This window comes from Sesamum indicum, linkage group LG1 (genome assembly GCF_000512975.1).
Source record: "Sesamum indicum cultivar Zhongzhi No. 13 linkage group LG1, S_indicum_v1.0, whole genome shotgun sequence".
NCBI lineage: Eukaryota > Viridiplantae > Streptophyta > Magnoliopsida > Lamiales > Pedaliaceae > Sesamum > Sesamum indicum.
Window position 1 is genome coordinate 12,686,340 of NC_026145.1, and position 16,865 is coordinate 12,703,204.

At 36.9% G+C, this 16,865-nt stretch overlaps 4 protein-coding genes across 5 annotated transcripts in view; 2 read left to right on the forward strand and 2 right to left on the reverse strand.

Annotated features, from left to right (window-relative positions):
- LOC105165259 (CCR4-NOT transcription complex subunit 11) overlaps positions 1 to 2,526 on the forward strand; it is a 4,488-nt gene extending 1,962 nt beyond the window's left edge. Inside the window, 8 exon segments of the mRNA XM_011084215.2 lie at positions 1 to 84; positions 212 to 362; positions 477 to 614; positions 934 to 1,005; positions 1,091 to 1,164; positions 1,287 to 1,428; positions 1,545 to 1,623; positions 2,112 to 2,526. The exon segment at positions 1 to 84 is cut by the window's left edge and continues 5 nt beyond it. Of these exon segments, the coding sequence (XP_011082517.2) occupies positions 1 to 84; positions 212 to 362; positions 477 to 614; positions 934 to 1,005; positions 1,091 to 1,164; positions 1,287 to 1,428; positions 1,545 to 1,623; positions 2,112 to 2,209 (838 nt within the window). The 3' untranslated portion in view covers positions 2,210 to 2,526.
- LOC105165268 (heat shock 70 kDa protein) lies at positions 4,473 to 6,968 on the reverse strand. The gene has a single exon (XM_011084228.2). It carries the CDS (start codon positions 6,755 to 6,757, stop codon positions 4,790 to 4,792), a length of 1,968 nt encoding a protein of 655 aa, XP_011082530.1. The 5' UTR covers positions 6,758 to 6,968; the 3' UTR covers positions 4,473 to 4,789.
- Positions 9,457 to 11,202, reverse strand: LOC105165275 (mitogen-activated protein kinase kinase kinase 2). Its single transcript, XM_011084240.2, has one exon. The coding sequence runs from the start codon at positions 10,938 to 10,940 to the stop codon at positions 9,717 to 9,719; it is 1,224 nt and encodes a 407-aa protein (XP_011082542.1). The 5' UTR covers positions 10,941 to 11,202; the 3' UTR covers positions 9,457 to 9,716.
- On the forward strand, positions 12,636 to 16,626 carry LOC105165285 (proteasome subunit beta type-4-like). 2 transcript variants are annotated; one of them, XM_020692247.1, is made up of 8 exons: positions 12,636 to 12,786; positions 12,877 to 12,941; positions 13,232 to 13,308; positions 14,346 to 14,475; positions 14,623 to 14,782; positions 14,911 to 15,096; positions 15,314 to 15,369; positions 16,293 to 16,420. In XM_020692247.1, coding segments are annotated over exons 1-8 (681 nt in total). In that variant the 5' UTR covers positions 12,636 to 12,780; the 3' UTR covers positions 16,294 to 16,420. The 2 variants fall into 2 exon arrangements, with proteins under 2 accessions (XP_020547906.1, XP_011082554.1); XM_011084252.2 differs by lacking the exon at positions 15,314 to 15,369 and having other exon boundaries at positions 12,638 to 12,786; positions 16,293 to 16,626.

A 16,865-nucleotide genomic window follows, 5' to 3' on the forward strand; every position in this document is an offset into this window, starting at 1 on the left:
TAAATGCGTGTTTAAGGACAACTCTGTGAAAAATGTAGTTCCTGATCCTGATGTTCCCCGTGGATGTAATAGTAATTCGCCTGAGTATGACTCTTGCTAGTTACTTCATGTTATGTTACTTTAATTCTCAATCAACCATTCTTCCCAAACTAGTCTTGTTCATTTATTGACCTGCTATTCTTTTTTCTTGGTACTGGGAGTTGCATTTCAGGTTTGATGCACAACCAGGAGTTACATCTAAAATTGGATCCGGGAATATAGATGAAACTCTAGCTGGGTTATTGTCGTCTCTTTCACTGGAGGGACTAGGTCCGAAATGGACCAGGCCGTTCCCTCCAAGGCTCCCAGTAATGGATGGAGAGGTAACATGTGCAAGCACCCACAATCATGAGCTGACTGAGTACTAGTAGATATCATCATTGACCTAGTGTGAGAAATATATATATTTTAACAAACTTTCTCCTTGTTCGGAACAGCTATTGTGGCTGAACCCCGATATTAACCATGAGCTATTGTGGGACTATGGGATGTGTGCTGATACTAGTAGAGGAGCAGCAGTTAGAGATTTAATTGCAAAGGCGCTGAAGGGTCCACTGGTGCCGATGCAACAAGAGGTACCATGTTCTTCCGGGTCTTTGGATAGTGCAACCTTTTGTTATTAGAACTGTAAACCATTACTTTGAGATGCACAGGATAAACAGAAAGAATTATTCTATTTCGCATATAAAGTTATATTTTTTAATATTCCTTAGTTCTGGAGAATTAAGAACTGGTGATTAGTATATTACTTAACCTTAAAAAGAAATGCAGGTTTTGTCGTTTAAACTGTAAATTCCATTAGCTTATCCGGTACCTAAGCAGATTTGTTTGTGTAAGAAACATCAGACTTTGTTCTATTGGCATAAATGTGGTTGACATGTTTACTTCTTTCAGCAAGTGTTGGTGGAGTTGGCGAATGACCCGAAGCTTGTATATCACTGTGGGCTGACACCTAAAAAGCTTCCAGTATGTCAACTTTTCTGTATATGGTACACTTTAAAAATTGAAGTATGGTTCCTACTTTTTTCTTATCCACCATGATTTTCATTAGGATCTAGTAGAGAACAATCCCATGATTGCAGTTGAAGTTCTGATTAAGTTGGTGAATTCACCTGAAATATCAGAGTAAGATCTCTTCATTTACGTTTAGCTTTTGACTGACATAACTCAGTATAATTTTGACTTTTGAGTTTCAAATGTCTTTTGTAATATTGACTTAATTGCTAATTTCTTTTCCAAACTGCCAGATACTTTACAGTTCTTGTAAATATGGAGATGAGTCTTCATTCCATGGAAGTTGTGAACAGGCTAACAACTACAATTGAACTTCCTACTGAGTTCTTACACACTTACATCTCGAACTGTATAAGTGCTTGTCAGGGCATCAAGGTTCGTATTGTTTTCCTTTTTCCCTTTCCTCTCTAGTTTAACATTAAACTACTTACCTCAGTTTTTCCCATATCTTGGAACCCTCATGATTTTTGTTTACACTTCCTCCTTTCCAGGATAGGTATATGCAGAACAGACTTGTGAGATTGGTCTGTGTTTTTCTGCAAAGTTTGATCCGGAATAAAATAATAAACGGTAAGCAGTTTGTGTGAATCTGATCAGCTTTCTTCGTGTTATAGGAACTGAGTAATGCTCAATACTTGGACAAAACAAAGAAAGCATTATCCTTAAATAATATTTGCAGGGATGACAATTAGATTAAAAAAATTTGTATGTCAATCTGATACATGAAGAAAGCTTCAGTTTTTTATTATTATTATGAAAGAAATGCGATGCTTGAAAAGTAGACAATATAAATTGAAAGATAAACATGTCAGTGGCTTCCTCTTAAACCTGAACAAGACATGGTCGAAAGAATAAGTAGACAGAAAATGAAGCATTTTATTGACTTCTAGGAACGACATCCTACCCTATGATCCCTGCTTGTATCGGTACCATCACTCTGATATTTATGAATGAGGATGCTTTCCAATATGCCGGTTGCTTTTCATGAATAGATCATAGACTGAAATTTTCTGTGTGCATAGTCTCCAAGGATTTGTAAAAGGGTTGTGCTTTTGCAGTTCATGACATCTTTATTGAAGTGCAAGCATTCTGCATTGAGTTCTCCCGGATTAGAGAAGCTGCAGGATTATTTCGTCTTCTTAAAACCTTGGAATAGATGCTTCTCAACTCTCGTCCTCTAGTATCGCTCTGAACATTTGAATGGATTTGTTCATTTGCGTATTTGTCAACAGTGTTATTAGGAGTGAATATAGTGACTAGTTCTTTGCGTATCCTCCAATTCTGTACAAAATACGGTATGGTTAGAAGAACTCTAATGAATCTATGAAGCTGAGTAGACAATTGTTATAGCTTCTTGAAATACAGATAGATTGGAGCTAGGTACTGTTTCTGTGCAAAAGATGAGAAAGATCACTGCTAAACCTGTATTCTGTCAACTACAGTATACAAAAGAAACAAAAGGGTAAAAATTCATTTTGGTCCCTGACTTTTGGATTCAGCTTCAAATTCGTCTCAACTCATTAAATCAGTCCCTCCGAAGAGATTTCAGGAATGATTTTTGGCCGAAAAAAAGTGATTTATTCTTATTTTCCCATAGAAAGTTTTACCTTTTTAATATAAAATTGTTTTAGTCCTGCAGTTTTCAATTCCAAATGCAATTTGATCCCTAGCATGCAAATTTAGAAAAGTATGACAGTTAAGTTGGCAAATTTTCTCATGAAATAGCTGTTGGAACTTGGAAGGCCGCCTCTTTTGTCAATAAAAAGTACTTTTCAACCATATCAAATCATATTAATTAGCAAAAGTAATATCAAATTTTCTCTTAAAAGCTAAATGTACCTGCATATTAAACCAGCAAAATGTTTAACAATTCACTATTAACATAACAAGTTCTTTTAGTTTTTTTTTTTTGTTTCGGTTGAGAATAAGAAGATTTCATTACTAAAAAGTTGACGAAGTGTTTCCACAAACCTGGGAAAAATGCAACAAGCCTCCTACCCAAACAGCAAACATATGAACTATGTTCGATTTTATTTTTAGTTTATTTTGGTGTGTTTTGTGGAGATAGAGATAAAAAATAAAGAATAAGTATATGTTAGAGATAGTGTGTATGTTTGGATATATTTTTGGAGATAATATAAAGTAAGTATGGTATGTTTGATGTTGGTTAGTGGGAGACAAAAAGTATTGTTCCTTGTCAAATCATGTCTCTTTTATATATATTTATATATATATATATTTATGAGTATGTATATAATTTATTTAGTTGCGAGTAAATTAAAATAAATAGTATTTTCTAACCATAATGTTGTTCCAAAACATTAAAAGATTAGTTAAAAATGGGCTAAATATTTCAACCCAAACATGGAAATGTTTTGTGGCCCTCAATCGAAACAAAACACTTTGATGGATTTTATGCCACTTCAAACTCAATTATAAATTTTATTAATTCTTTTGGTCTTGGAGATACACTTAGCTAATCTATATTCTATTATTAAGGGAGAGCACTTTTTTGGTGTTTCTTTCTTTTTTAGTCTGTTATTTTTTGTTTTATTTAATTATTTGAGCAAAAAAAAATTTCTCTCAACCCCCATTTTTCTCTCTCAACTTCCATATTTTTTTTCTCTCTCCACTTTCCTATCTTTTTTCTCCCAGTTTTCTTTAAATAACTATTCACAATCTCTATATTTTTAATATTTTTTTGTTTATTTAACTAAATTATATAATTTAAAAATGTAATAATTATATTTCAATATTTTAAATTAATTACACACAAATTTTGATGTGACACACACTAGTGCAAATTAAATAAAGAAATGAAATGGAGTTTGGTTGTAACTTGTTTTTTTGTACTATTTTGTCCGCTCCATGAACCACCCTTTTTGTTGTCGTCTTCTCTCTCACTCTCAGGCACACATTAACACCAAAATGTTGTAGTCCAAAAGTATTTGTAACAGATTAGAAAATTCCCTGCTAACATTATGAAAATGGACCCTCATCCATCAGCAAAAGTCTCTCATCTTCTTTATTTTGGTATGTTAACAGACTGGCATCATTGTAGCAGAGGAGAAAATGGGAGGAATCGTGACGATTTTTCCTTTTTCTCTTGAGTTTGATCCTCTTCTATTGTGCCCTAATTTTTTTTAATTGATCGGTGAAAGAAGATTTAACGGTGAGTTTTTCTTTTTTTATTATTATTAGTAATGCAAAAATTCCCAAATGGTTGCTGAAAAACTTAAAATGTGTTGAAAATGAGCCTGAACTGAATTGAATCAGTCAGTGTCCAGCATATCAATAACATCGCTATCCACACAACAAAAATAACTCTTTTCATATTTAGAAAGATTTATTTCATTCACAAAACACTGCAACTGTTTTGTATTACATGGATGATGGATCTCAACATTTTCCCCCAACCCACAATTCATTATTTGGTAAATCATAAATGCACTCAAATTACAAGAATAAAAAGCAGAGCAACAACCACAACCACCACATTCTCCTTATTCAATCAACTCCTATGATATTGCAAATGAGTAAATCACTCTTCTATAAAAAGCTATATATCAATTTACCTCTTTATGTTTTTTAAAATACAGTAATTTAATTCTCTATATTTTGAAAATATATAGGGTAAATTGCTATAATTTTTTTCATAAAAGTAATTTACTCATTTTCAATATGGGTAAATTGATGATCTCCCACCACCTCTTCTTGAGTGTCATCATCGCACACTTCAGTCAACTTCTTCAATCTTAGGTCCAGCACCTGCATTCCCTGATCCAGTGTTGCCAAAACCACCGGTTCCCGGCATGTCAGCACCGCCGCCCATCGGCTCGCCTCCAGCAGCCCCCTGATACATCTTCGAAATAATGGGATTGCACAAGTTCTCCAACTCCTTCAACTTATCCTCAAGCTCATCAACTTCAGCCAACTGGTTCTTGTCCAGCCATTCAATTGCCTCGTCGATTGCCTTCTCCATCTTCTCCTTGTCTGATGAGCTCAGCTTTGAGGCGATCTTCTCATCCTTGATCGTGTTTCTCATGTTGTAAGCGTAGTTCTCCAATGCGTTCTTGGCCTCCACCTTCTTCTTAACTGCCTCGTCCTCAGCTTTGTACCGCTCAGCCTCCTGAACCATCCTCTCGATCTCGTCCTTGCTCAGTCGTCCTTTGTCGTTCGTGATTGTGATCTTGTTCTTCACACCTGCCGTCTTGTCCTCAGCCGACACGTTTAGTATTCCGTTTGCATCAATGTCGAAGCACACATTGATTTGCGGCACGCCCCGTGGTGCTGGTGGGATGCCCGTCAGCTCGAATTTTCCGAGAAGGTTGTTGTCCTTAGTCAGAGGCCTCTCCCCTTCATACACCTGAATCAGTACTCCTGGTTGATTGTCGGAGTAAGTTGAGAAGATTTGCTCTTTCTTAGTCGGAATTGTGGTGTTTCTTGGGATCAAAACTGTCATCACACCGCCGGCAGTTTCAATGCCGAGGCTCAGAGGAGTGACATCAAGAAGCAGCAAATCTTGGACCTTTTCATTGCCTTCGCCGCTCAGAATCGCTGCCTGGACGGCGGCTCCGTACGCCACGGCCTCGTCGGGGTTGATGCTCTTGCAGAGCTCCTTACCGTTGAAGAAATCTTGCAACAATTGCTGCACTTTGGGGATTCTAGTTGATCCTCCGACAAGAACCACATCATGGACCTGGCTCTTGTCGATCTTAGCATCCCTCAAACACTTCTCAACTGGCTCCATACATTTTCTGAACAAATCCATGTTCAGCTCCTCGAATCTTGCTCTTGTAATAGTTGCGTAGAAATCGATCCCCTCATACAAGGAATCGATCTCAATTGTTGTCTGGGTTGTGGATGATAAAGTCCTCTTTGCCCTCTCGCAGGCAGTCCTCAGCCGCCGCAGAGCCCTGGCGTTGCCGCTTATGTCCTTCTTGTGCTTCCTCTTGAACTCCGCCGCGAAATGATTCACCAGACGGTTGTCAAAGTCTTCTCCACCCAAATGGGTGTCTCCGGCGGTGGCTTTCACTTCGAAAATCCCTTCTTCGATAGTCAGCAACGAAACATCGAATGTCCCACCACCAAGATCAAAGATCAGCACATTCTTTTCCCCACTCCTGGAGGTCTTCTTGTCCAAACCATAAGCGATTGCAGCAGCAGTGGGTTCATTTATAATTCTCATAACATTGAGCCCAGCAATAGCTCCGGCGTCCTTAGTCGCCTGCCGTTGAGAATCATTGAAGTAAGCCGGCACAGTGATAACCGCGTTCTTGATAGTCTGCCCAAGAAATGCTTCTGCAATTTCCTTCATTTTCGTCAAAACCATGGAAGAAATCTCTTCAGGAGCGAACTGCTTCTCCTCGCCCTTGTACTGGACCTGAATCATGGGCTTATCTCCGGGCCCTGGAATAACTTTAAACGGCCAGAGCTTCATGTCGTTCTGGACAGTCGGATCGGAGAATCGGCGGCCGATGAGACGCTTAGCGTCGAAAACAGTGTTCTGTGGGTTCATCGCCACCTGATTCTTGGCGGCGTCGCCAATCAGCCTCTCGGTGTCGGTGAAGGCGACGTAGGAAGGAGTGGTTCTGTTGCCTTGGTCATTAGGAATGATCTCGACACGGTCGTTCTGCCAGACGCCGACGCAGCTGTACGTCGTGCCGAGATCAATGCCGATAGCCTTGCCTTCCGTCTTCGCCATCAGTAGCAGCAATCAAGAATTCCCCCGAGTTCTTGAATTCAAGAGAATTGTACTCTTCTTGTGAGCTACAAATGCGTGCTTGTGTGTGTGTGTGTGTGATTTTCTCTTAATTGCTTGCTTTGAATCTGGTTTGAAGTGGGAGGGAAATGGGAATATATATATACATGTTTGGCGGGGTTGGGTCGAGGGGGTTCGAGAGAGAACAGGTGGAGCAAGTGAGGAGGAGAAGAAAAAAGACGGATCCAGATGTAATGTGGGAGGACTAGGATTTTCCATGTTCCATTTGAAATATCGATATTGCGGTCGGAGTGTTCTGGAGAACGCGGGAAAAATCGCAAACTCGTGTCCTGTAGGGGAATCGTCATTGAAGCGGGCCTGGAAAGCGCATATGTCCCACGCATTGCCTAAGTTTATGAGTTTGGTTTTATTTGCAGTCGCACTTGCTAAGTCCAACAATGGATTTGGACTCACTTTGAATAATTGTTTTTGAGCATGGTTTGGTTTAATAATTAAATCCAGCTCGAATAAATTTTAAATAAATTAGAGCAGATCGAACTCGATTAGTTTAATATTTTTAAATATATATTATTATTATTATTATTTTTTATAATCGAATCGAACTCGAACTAAATTTAAAACTTTGTCAAATGAAAATTAAGCTCAAACTGATTTTCTAAATTAAGGAATCCAGCTCTACAGGCTTTCACCAATCACAGATTTATTTTGAAAAGGCGCATCGCTAAGAGAAAATGTATTAAAACTATACACTACTCAAACTCCTCTTCTTCAAATAATATGAGACGCTGACTTACATCACTTAGATATAATGGAATTGGGGTATCCTATCCCTTGACATAGGACAAATAATCTAGGTTTAGCTAAATCTATTTCCATACCAGGTCATGTTGAATCAATGAGCCAATCAATTATTCTACTAAACATGGGGCCCATATAAGACAGCCCAATCCCACCTATTGGAATAGAACCCAGGCCCAGACTTGATGTTGGATTATTTGACCCGCTTCAGGGGATGGATGAGTCCAATGGTTGAAAAAGTCATGAATGTCCCACAATTATCCTATGTAGTAAATGGTGCATTAGCATCTTCATATTAAGGGCATTTTAGAAATTGTGCATTATATCCCACATTTTATATGTAGTAATATACATATTTTTATCATCCTCTTAGTATAATCAGGTAAATTATGGATTATTAATCATTATCTAATCCTATTTTACGTTTAATTTTGATTGATTCTATCTCTATTTATTCTATACAACAAAGTAAACGGGATCATACAGGATTTGGTCGGGATGAATTAGGCAATTCGAACCAATCATTTAAAGTAAATATGTCCAAGACGTAGGAGATTGACAAATAAACAAAGGAGATTATGTCGTTATTTCAATTTTATTATAAAGTTTAATCCATAACACATCCAACTTCATTTCTCTTTGTTTTTTTGATAATTTATCACGGCCACAATCAGCAAGCATTAATTACACGGTCATCTAGTACTATTTTCAATGACATTTCAAGTTGGCGAATATCTTAACAGCAGCTTATGATATGCCATTTTTCATAATACATGACTCCATAGAAAATGATCAGCTCAAACAAGAAACTGCAAAGTTTTCTAATATGATAAACTGATAAGCACAAATGTATGTAGATCATCACTTAGTAAAACAGTAACTCTATGTTGCTGGTTCATCTATGGAGAAGTAGCAGAATAATGGGAGATACAGAAAAAATAGACTCAACTTTCTCTCTCATCAAAGTGAGACAAGAAAAGGTCAGTACAGACATGTTCATGAGTCTAGGATGTCTGAAATTAGAGGAAACTGATAGCAATGTGTTAAAGAGAGAGTTAATCTGATTTCATGTGTGTCTGTTACTTAAATGTGTGTAGCACATCAAGCCTTATCTTTTCTTTTACATATGTTTGAGTTATCTACTATTTCACTTTTATATCGAGCATAAAAAACAGCAAGTCGCTTTGGAATACTACATCATGGTAATTCTAAGGTCATATGGTTAGTTTAAGGAAACAGTATGGTATAAAAGTAGCGATCCCAAGAAGCTGATTCGTCTAACATTGTTTTGCCTGATCATCCCTCTTATGTTACTACCATTTTGGCTGCACTCAAAACTATCGATTTCAAGAAAATGCATCTTAGAATGTAATGAAGACAAACATGATGGAATACCAATAGAACGTTCAGGAAATGTGGAACAGACATCAGATGACTGTAGGCAGACTCTACAAGGAATGGTTTGTGGTAAACATCACACAAGATTACTGAAAACAAAATTTCAGTATTGATCAATCAAAGTTGAAGTAGAACAAACTCGCTCAGGGAAGAGTCTTTCCTTGCAGGAGAAGGAAAAATGAAGTTTGGCAAATGAACAGTCTTTGTACCAACTTGAGCAGATGATCGACAGCTCCAACATAAACATTGATTTAAACAGGGAGATGCGCATTGGAAGATCTTGAAATTTTTTGGGTGGATAAACTCATAAGCAAAATGCATGATAAGGATCGTTTTCTTTCCGTTTTTTCCTTAATGACTAGGATGAGACAGAGTACTAAGTAAAATGTCTTGGTATAAATCTGCATTTACTCAAAAGACAAATATAGCATGAATCCCACAACAGCTAATAAATAAATGCAAGGTATCTTCAAGAATAATGGGAGATCCAAAACATTAGACTCAACTTTCTCTCTCATAGAAGTGAGAGAAGAAAAGGGATATATAAACATTTTCGTTAATTGAAGATAACCTGAAATTAGCAGAAAAATGACAGCAATGTGCTGAAAAAGAATCAATCTAATTTCAGTCTGTGTCTACTACATAAATGAGTATCTATAGTAGTGAATTGTACCTAAACAAAAGCAAAAACTAGGCCTATTTCTGAGTACCAAAATTGAGCCAATATCATCGCCGTAATGGTATGCTAGACTCCTGCCGGAATCGTAAAACTAACTGGAAAACATTGGCTACTTTCTGATGAGGCGTGTGACGAAATCTGCTTTGCTTTCTTGTTTGGTTGGTTCAACCCGGCTTTAATATCTTCCTCTTTTAATTCTTTTTCTTCAGAAATAGTAGATACAACCTCATCATCGGCATTGTCTTCATCATCTTCAGACGAATAGTAAAATGAATCCTCATCAGATGCGATGTACCACTCGTCGTCAAATAAGTCGCAACTACATTCATCGTCATCATCCTCAGACACCAGCAAGATAGATTCAATCTCATTCAAATCTTCAATCCCGTCTGGTTCTTCGACTACATCATCATCGTTCAAACCTCCAACAAATGGGTGATTCAACAGCATTTCAGCTGTCAATCTGTACATGGACTTCCTCACAAAACAACGTTTCAGAAAATCCTTGGCCTCCTTTGATATCCCATCCGGAACCTTAGGCAATACGCGCCCTTCCCCAATCTTTCTGAGAATTTCCTCAGCATCCAACTCCTTCTGATCATTATCCCAAGGAGGCTTCCCCGTTAACATCTCAAGCACGACACAGCCAAGTGCCCAAATATCACAAGGAGGCTCCTGCACATTATCCATCACAGCCTCAGGCGACAAGTACATAGGAGTTCCCCCCCAATACGGCTCCAATTTCCTTTTCTTGCTCTGTTTTGCCCTCTTAGCCAACCCGAAATCGCCAATTTTCGCCCTGAACTCAGTAAACCCCTTATTCCTAGCATCAGGCACAAGCAAAATATTATCCGGCTTCAAATCGCAATGAACATAGCCCTTGCCATGAATATGATTCAGACCCCTCAGAATACACCTCGCAAACACCTTGGCCTCAAATTCCGGAAGCCCACCACCGCCGGCTTTCTTGATCCTATCGGCCAAGGTTCCACCAGAACCATACTCCAACAACAAATTATACACCATGGCGCCATTACCACCCATAGTAGTCTCCTCACCGAAACACCTAATTATATCAGAACAACCCTTCACATTGCTTAAAACTTCCCTCTCTTTCTGAATCGAACCCGAAACAGAAACCTCTGCGGATTTCACAGCCATCACAGATGGAAAATAGCTGTATTTTGATCTGGGATTCTTGAGAGTGGCCAAATAAACAAACCCAAAACCCCCTCTTCCAATCATTGAACCCCTAAGCCATGCCACCCCGTCTCCATATTCATTCGCCATTGTTGTTCAACCAACCACAAGACTACAACATACACAAAGTACCTCGGAATTGCAGCAAGCAACAATCACAAAATCACAACTTGAGGTGAGAATTGAATTCTGAGGTAGAAGAACGAGAAGGAAAAAAAACAAAGGGCAGAAGTCACCCAGTTTGATGAGTTTATTTATTATTCCTATCGGGTGTAGGAGAGTTTCTTGAACAGTAAAAAAAAAATTATATTTAGGGTTTACTACAAGAAAGAAGTGGTGGAAGTGGAGGGGTTTGTTTCTTCGCGGTTTCTTTATATGAGACGGGATTGTAAAAGAAAGAATTTGTGAGGCGCGTTTTGTTGAAGGGAAATAATGCAATTGGTGCACAAGAAAAGGAGTTAATATTATAACAGGATTAACTGTCATGTCTTTTTTACGTACGGGCGATGTCTTCCAACGCTGGTCAGACCCTCCAACTCGCTTTTGCTTTTACAAGTCAGAATTACAAGGCTTGTGATGACTATGTATATCTTATATATATATACACACACATGGGGTAAATGTCATAAATAATCTCTAAATTGCTGTCGAAGATTAATTTAGTCTTTTACTTTTATTTACCAATCTTATCATTCTAAAGTTTCCGACATAAAATCATTGAAATTTAATTTTGTTGAGACGAAATGGTCATTTTAAGTTTGAATTTTGCACTTTAATTTTTTGAGGCACTTGTATTAAGTATGATTCAAATTAAGTAAACATTCAATTCAAATTTGAGATTATATTTTATATTAAAGTATATATGTTAATTTGTCATTATGTTTATAAACTACTTTTGGGAAGTATGTAAATTACATAAACTATATATATAGCATTGAATGAACATGACTCGATGTAATTTGTGACAACATTAGAACAATAAATAAAATGTGGTGGCGGTGTTTGGGTAAAGCGAGTAATTAGCAGAAGCATGTGGCGGTGCTATTGTGATTTGGGCCATCAAATCTGAATGGGATCTATTGCACAGTGTGTGTGAGTGAGTGGAGGCGACAAAGAATATATATAGAAATTGGGGTGGGGAGATTAGGGGTGACAACCTGGTTTACATACATCTCTCATTTAATTACAAAACGGAACATGTGACGGACAGTCCCTTTTATCATTCATCAACATGGACGTTTTCAATTTCAAGTCATGAGATGATGCCCTGAAATTGTGTGATCCCTCTTCATCAACATGCTATTGATTTTGGAGTAGCTAGGGAGGGGAAATGTCTTATGTCTACTTAATTATATATGCCTATATTTGGATGCCTCTTTTTATTCTATTTTCTCATATAAGAAATTATTCTCTTTGAAATTCAATTTTAGATAAGTCTATAAATACTTATTTTATCATTATATTTTATTTAAATTTAGAAAATTTTAAGTTTATTGTTTATATCTAAGAATAGTTATTTGTTATTAATTATAGTCATATTAAATTTTAAATTGATTATTAATTAATCATTTTTTGTACTATAAAAATTCAATTATCTATAATTTTTTATTTATTAATTTTTTTTACAAGATAATTCTCCCATACTAACTAGTAATAATATAATAAAATTTGAAATTAACTTTATTTGACAAGTAGGCTTCTAGTTGGGTCATCGTGCTCAACTAAAATGGGCCAACCGGGTCTCTTTGGTCCGCTTAGAGTAAATAATATGGGCTAATGGGCCGGAGCGGAAGCTGCCCAATCTCACACAAACGAGGCCCAGTTCTTTCTTGAGCGAAGGGAAAACAGAGTTCATAATAGGAGGAGAGCACCAAAATACACGAAGAAGGGAAATTTCTCAAATCCCTAAATCGCTGCATACATTTCGAAGATGAATGTAAGTTTGATCATTCTCCGCGTTTTCCTTTCATCTAATCGTAAACCAATTCATTTTTTGACTTTTTTTTTGGGGTTTAAATGATTGCAGTTGGCCGATTCAACTCCAGCTATGAACAGTTTGCTCGGCTCCGAAGCCGATTCTCAAAGAACTCTGTATGCTTTCTGTTTCTGGGAATTTGCTTCATTTACTTGTAAAGATCTGATTATTGAGTGTTCCCGAGGTTTTTATGAAAGTAGGGTTTTAGCTAATCCGATTTTGGATGGTAGAATTACACTAGAAATGAAAGCATATAGCACATACATAGCTTGATTTATATTGATATTTTATTTATACGTAAATTAATGTGAGCAAATTTTCCTTCTTTTTTTTTTTATCATTTATTTGTTTATCTGTGAATAAGTGGATATCGTGGCATTTGTAACTGGGCTGCGTTTTGGTGTAGGTATCCATATGTGACGGGGACCTCAGTGGTCGGCATCAAGTACAAAGATGGCATTCTCTTGGCTGCTGATATGGGAGGTTGGATTCTCAAATATGCATCTTTGTTTGCATTTCAGTGTATAATGTACATTTACCCCTCCGACTTAATAAGTGAGCTGGTTCTTTTGATTCAATTTGATCGGTCCAAGTGTAGGTTGTAAGATATGTCCTAGTTCTCCTACTTGATTTTTGAGCTTTACAGACTTTTAGTATATATTAGAAAAATAATATACAGCAAATCCAGAGTAGAGAGAGTGGACTACTTTCTAATTGAAGTTAAATTTTGACGTGTGAACATTCCTCTCAAATTGTTGTTATCGTATAAATTTTGATATATGAAAAGGAGAGGTATGTGCGCTAGGGTTTTGGATATTAAGCAGTATGCTATGGTTTTTATTTGTGCATGTGTTATCAAATTTTATCCATTTAAGTATTGTTTTCTCCCAAGCTAATAGCATTATCAGGTGAAGAAAACAGGGTTGTTATACAGGCAAGCTAATTCTGATCAAATGCGCTGCTTTAGTAGGAAAAAAGCTTACAGATGCTACATATCAACCACCTCTCCTATTGTGGATGATTTGCTATATAATACTGGAGAAAAAGTAAAACTCTACCGTACTAAAATTATGAAGATGTTGCACCTTCCTTTTGTTTTGCTTTTTGTTCAACCCCTTTTTTTGCAAAGCTCTTCTGTAGTGAATTGACAATATGAACTCCTGGTAAAGTCTATTTTCACGACTTGCCAAGTTTACATTGGTCATATATGTGGAGTACTTTACATTGGTCGTATATGTGGAGTACTTTACATTGGTCATATATGTGGAATACTTTCTTGGTGAAGTTGCAAAGTAGGTGATGTTGATTCATATGGTACCTTTGGTTCTTGAAAATTGGTAAACAAAGTATGAGAAGTGGTGCTCCACTTCATCTCAAATACCTCATAATCCAAGTGATAGTAGCTGTTGCTTGAAAATGATGTTGGTCGAAAATGTTTAGCTTGTATTTATTTGGTGTTATAATTTGTTTTGTAATCATTGGGTATCATGGATATTTATTGATGATGCTTTCTTTGATAGGTTCATACGGTTCCACGCTTCGCTACAAAACTGTGGAGCGATTGAAGCCAGTGGGAAAACATTCTATTATAGGTGCTAGTGGTGAGATCAGTGATTTTCAGGAGATAATGCGTTATCTTGACGAGCTTATGTAAGTATATCTATCTTAACTGAAAATGTTTTCTAAATTGAATCCTGTTCTTGACCCTGTTGTTTTATTTTGGTTTTGCTGCTGATGGTGCTTGTACGAGTTATGGAAAAGTTATGCCTCTTGATTTTGCATGCTCTTTGGATGTAGCTTATATGATAACATGTGGGACGATGGGAACTCCTTGGGTCCTAAAGAAGTGCATAACTATTTAACGAGGGTGATGTACAATCGTCGTAACAAGTTCAACCCCTTATGGAATTCACTTGTACTTGGTGGTGTTAAAAATGGACAGAAGTATCTCGGAACGGTATGTATTATTTTCTAAAATATTTTATTTCGTATGCTATTTAGTTTTGATGTCTAGCTGAGTGTCTTTGTTTCTTTTTTCTTTTTCCTCCTTTTTTTTCCTCCCCCCTTTTGGTGGTCTAATTTCAGGTTAACATGATTGGTGTACATTATGAAGACAACCATGTGGCAACTGGGTTTGGTAATCATCTAGCTCGGCCTATTTTACGTGATGAATGGCATGAAAACTTGACTTTTGAAGAGGGCGTAAAATTACTGGAGAAATGCATGCGTGTGCTTCTTTATCGTGATAGATCAGCTGTTAACAAACTTCAGGTATGGGTTCATCTTTATAATGTAAACTTGGGTTCTCCTTAGTTGGTTTGTTTCACTATTACTATTTTTGAACGCCTCGTTTAAGTTTCTTTGTCTGCTAATGTTTTCTTGAAGTTGAGAGGGCCAAGAAGAGCCATTAAATGTAGGACTTTTTCAAATTGATTTCATGAGTTATCATATCAGTGACGTAGTTTTTTGATTTGGAACCTTATCACAGTTTCACGTATTATTATATCTGGACCTTTATTGCCAGTTGGGGCTGCATGTGGTCTGGTACGAAGTCATACCCTGTTGTTGCTTGTGATGATGCATGTATGCACCTCTTGGGCAAGTCTGCTATTTTTCCTTCTGGTATAAAATGGCAGATGATGTATGGCATACTAGATTTTATTTTGAGTTCAACTAGGTGAATAATCCATTCATTTGCTTGGAGACGCAAAAAGTTGTTAACATGAGATGAGAAAATAGAAAACATATGACATGACACGACTTAAAAAACATAATCAAACTAAAAGGATTGTCGCTTTGGTTCTCAAGGATGGCCAAGGTATAGTTTCATGGAGGTGGTAAATGAACATTGTTCAGATGATGTGACAGTGTTGACATTCAGTTGTTTAACAGTGGAGGTGGTAAATGAACATTGTTCAGATGATGTGACAGTGTTGACAACAGTTGTTTAACGGTGGAGGTGGTAAATGAACATTGTTCAGATGATGTGACAGTGTTGACATTCAGTTGTTTAACTGTGGAGGTTTGATTCATAATAATGGGAAAAGAATCTGGATAGGTATTGTATGAATTCTAGAGGTGGGAATGCATAAATTAAACAGAGGGACATGAATTGCAGAAGTTGGTCAATCTTTGGCATGAATCTAAAATATAACTTGTGAATTGTCAGTTGGAAATTAATAAACTCTGGGATGAGGTATGCTCTCTAGACAGAGTGGAGTTTGGATGCATTCACTTCCTCAACTAAACTTAAAAGATGGTAAAAGAATACTAGACTGATGTTAGTTATAGCATTCCTGGCTGCTTATGATATGGTACATCTGAATTTTGAAAACGCCGAACTTCCTTCCACCAGCATATTGACAAATGCTCGACTAAATTTTTTCAATTTCAGTTGTTACCTTGCTTTTCACTATGCCCCTACAACCACCCTTTACTTTGTACTAATAACGGATCTTAATTTCCAGATTGCAAAAATCACAGAGGCAGGTGTCACAATTTCGCAACCCTACTCATTGAAAACTTTCTGGGACTTCTCTGCATTCAAGAATCCCACCGTAGGTGCGGAAGGTTCATGGTAGTTCTATCACTTGGAAATTTTACTATGCCAAAACTTCTCAGCATTGTGTAAGATCTTGACCTGAAACATGCTAGATCTGTATTTCTGTTTGACTGTGGCACTTAGTGGTGTTGTGCATTGTAAACCTTCTTGATTTTTTGCCATATCTTTTGAAAAAAATTGGAAAAATGTGTAAACTATGGTTTCACGTGTATGGTTTAGCTGGAAAGTGGTTGATTTATGGGGTTGTGAAAATTGCAGCTAAAGGAAAGCACGGCTTATTATTATAATCATTGAAAATTAAAATAGACCGAATTTCTAGCATAGTTGTATCATGTGCATTTTGTTTACGATGAAAATCTAGTTCCAATCAAATTCAGACGAATTAAATAAAATTATATGACGAGTTGCATTTTCTTTTTTATAGTTGATATGTAATCTACCAAGGACGGGAACTATCTATATCATTATAAAAAAAAAT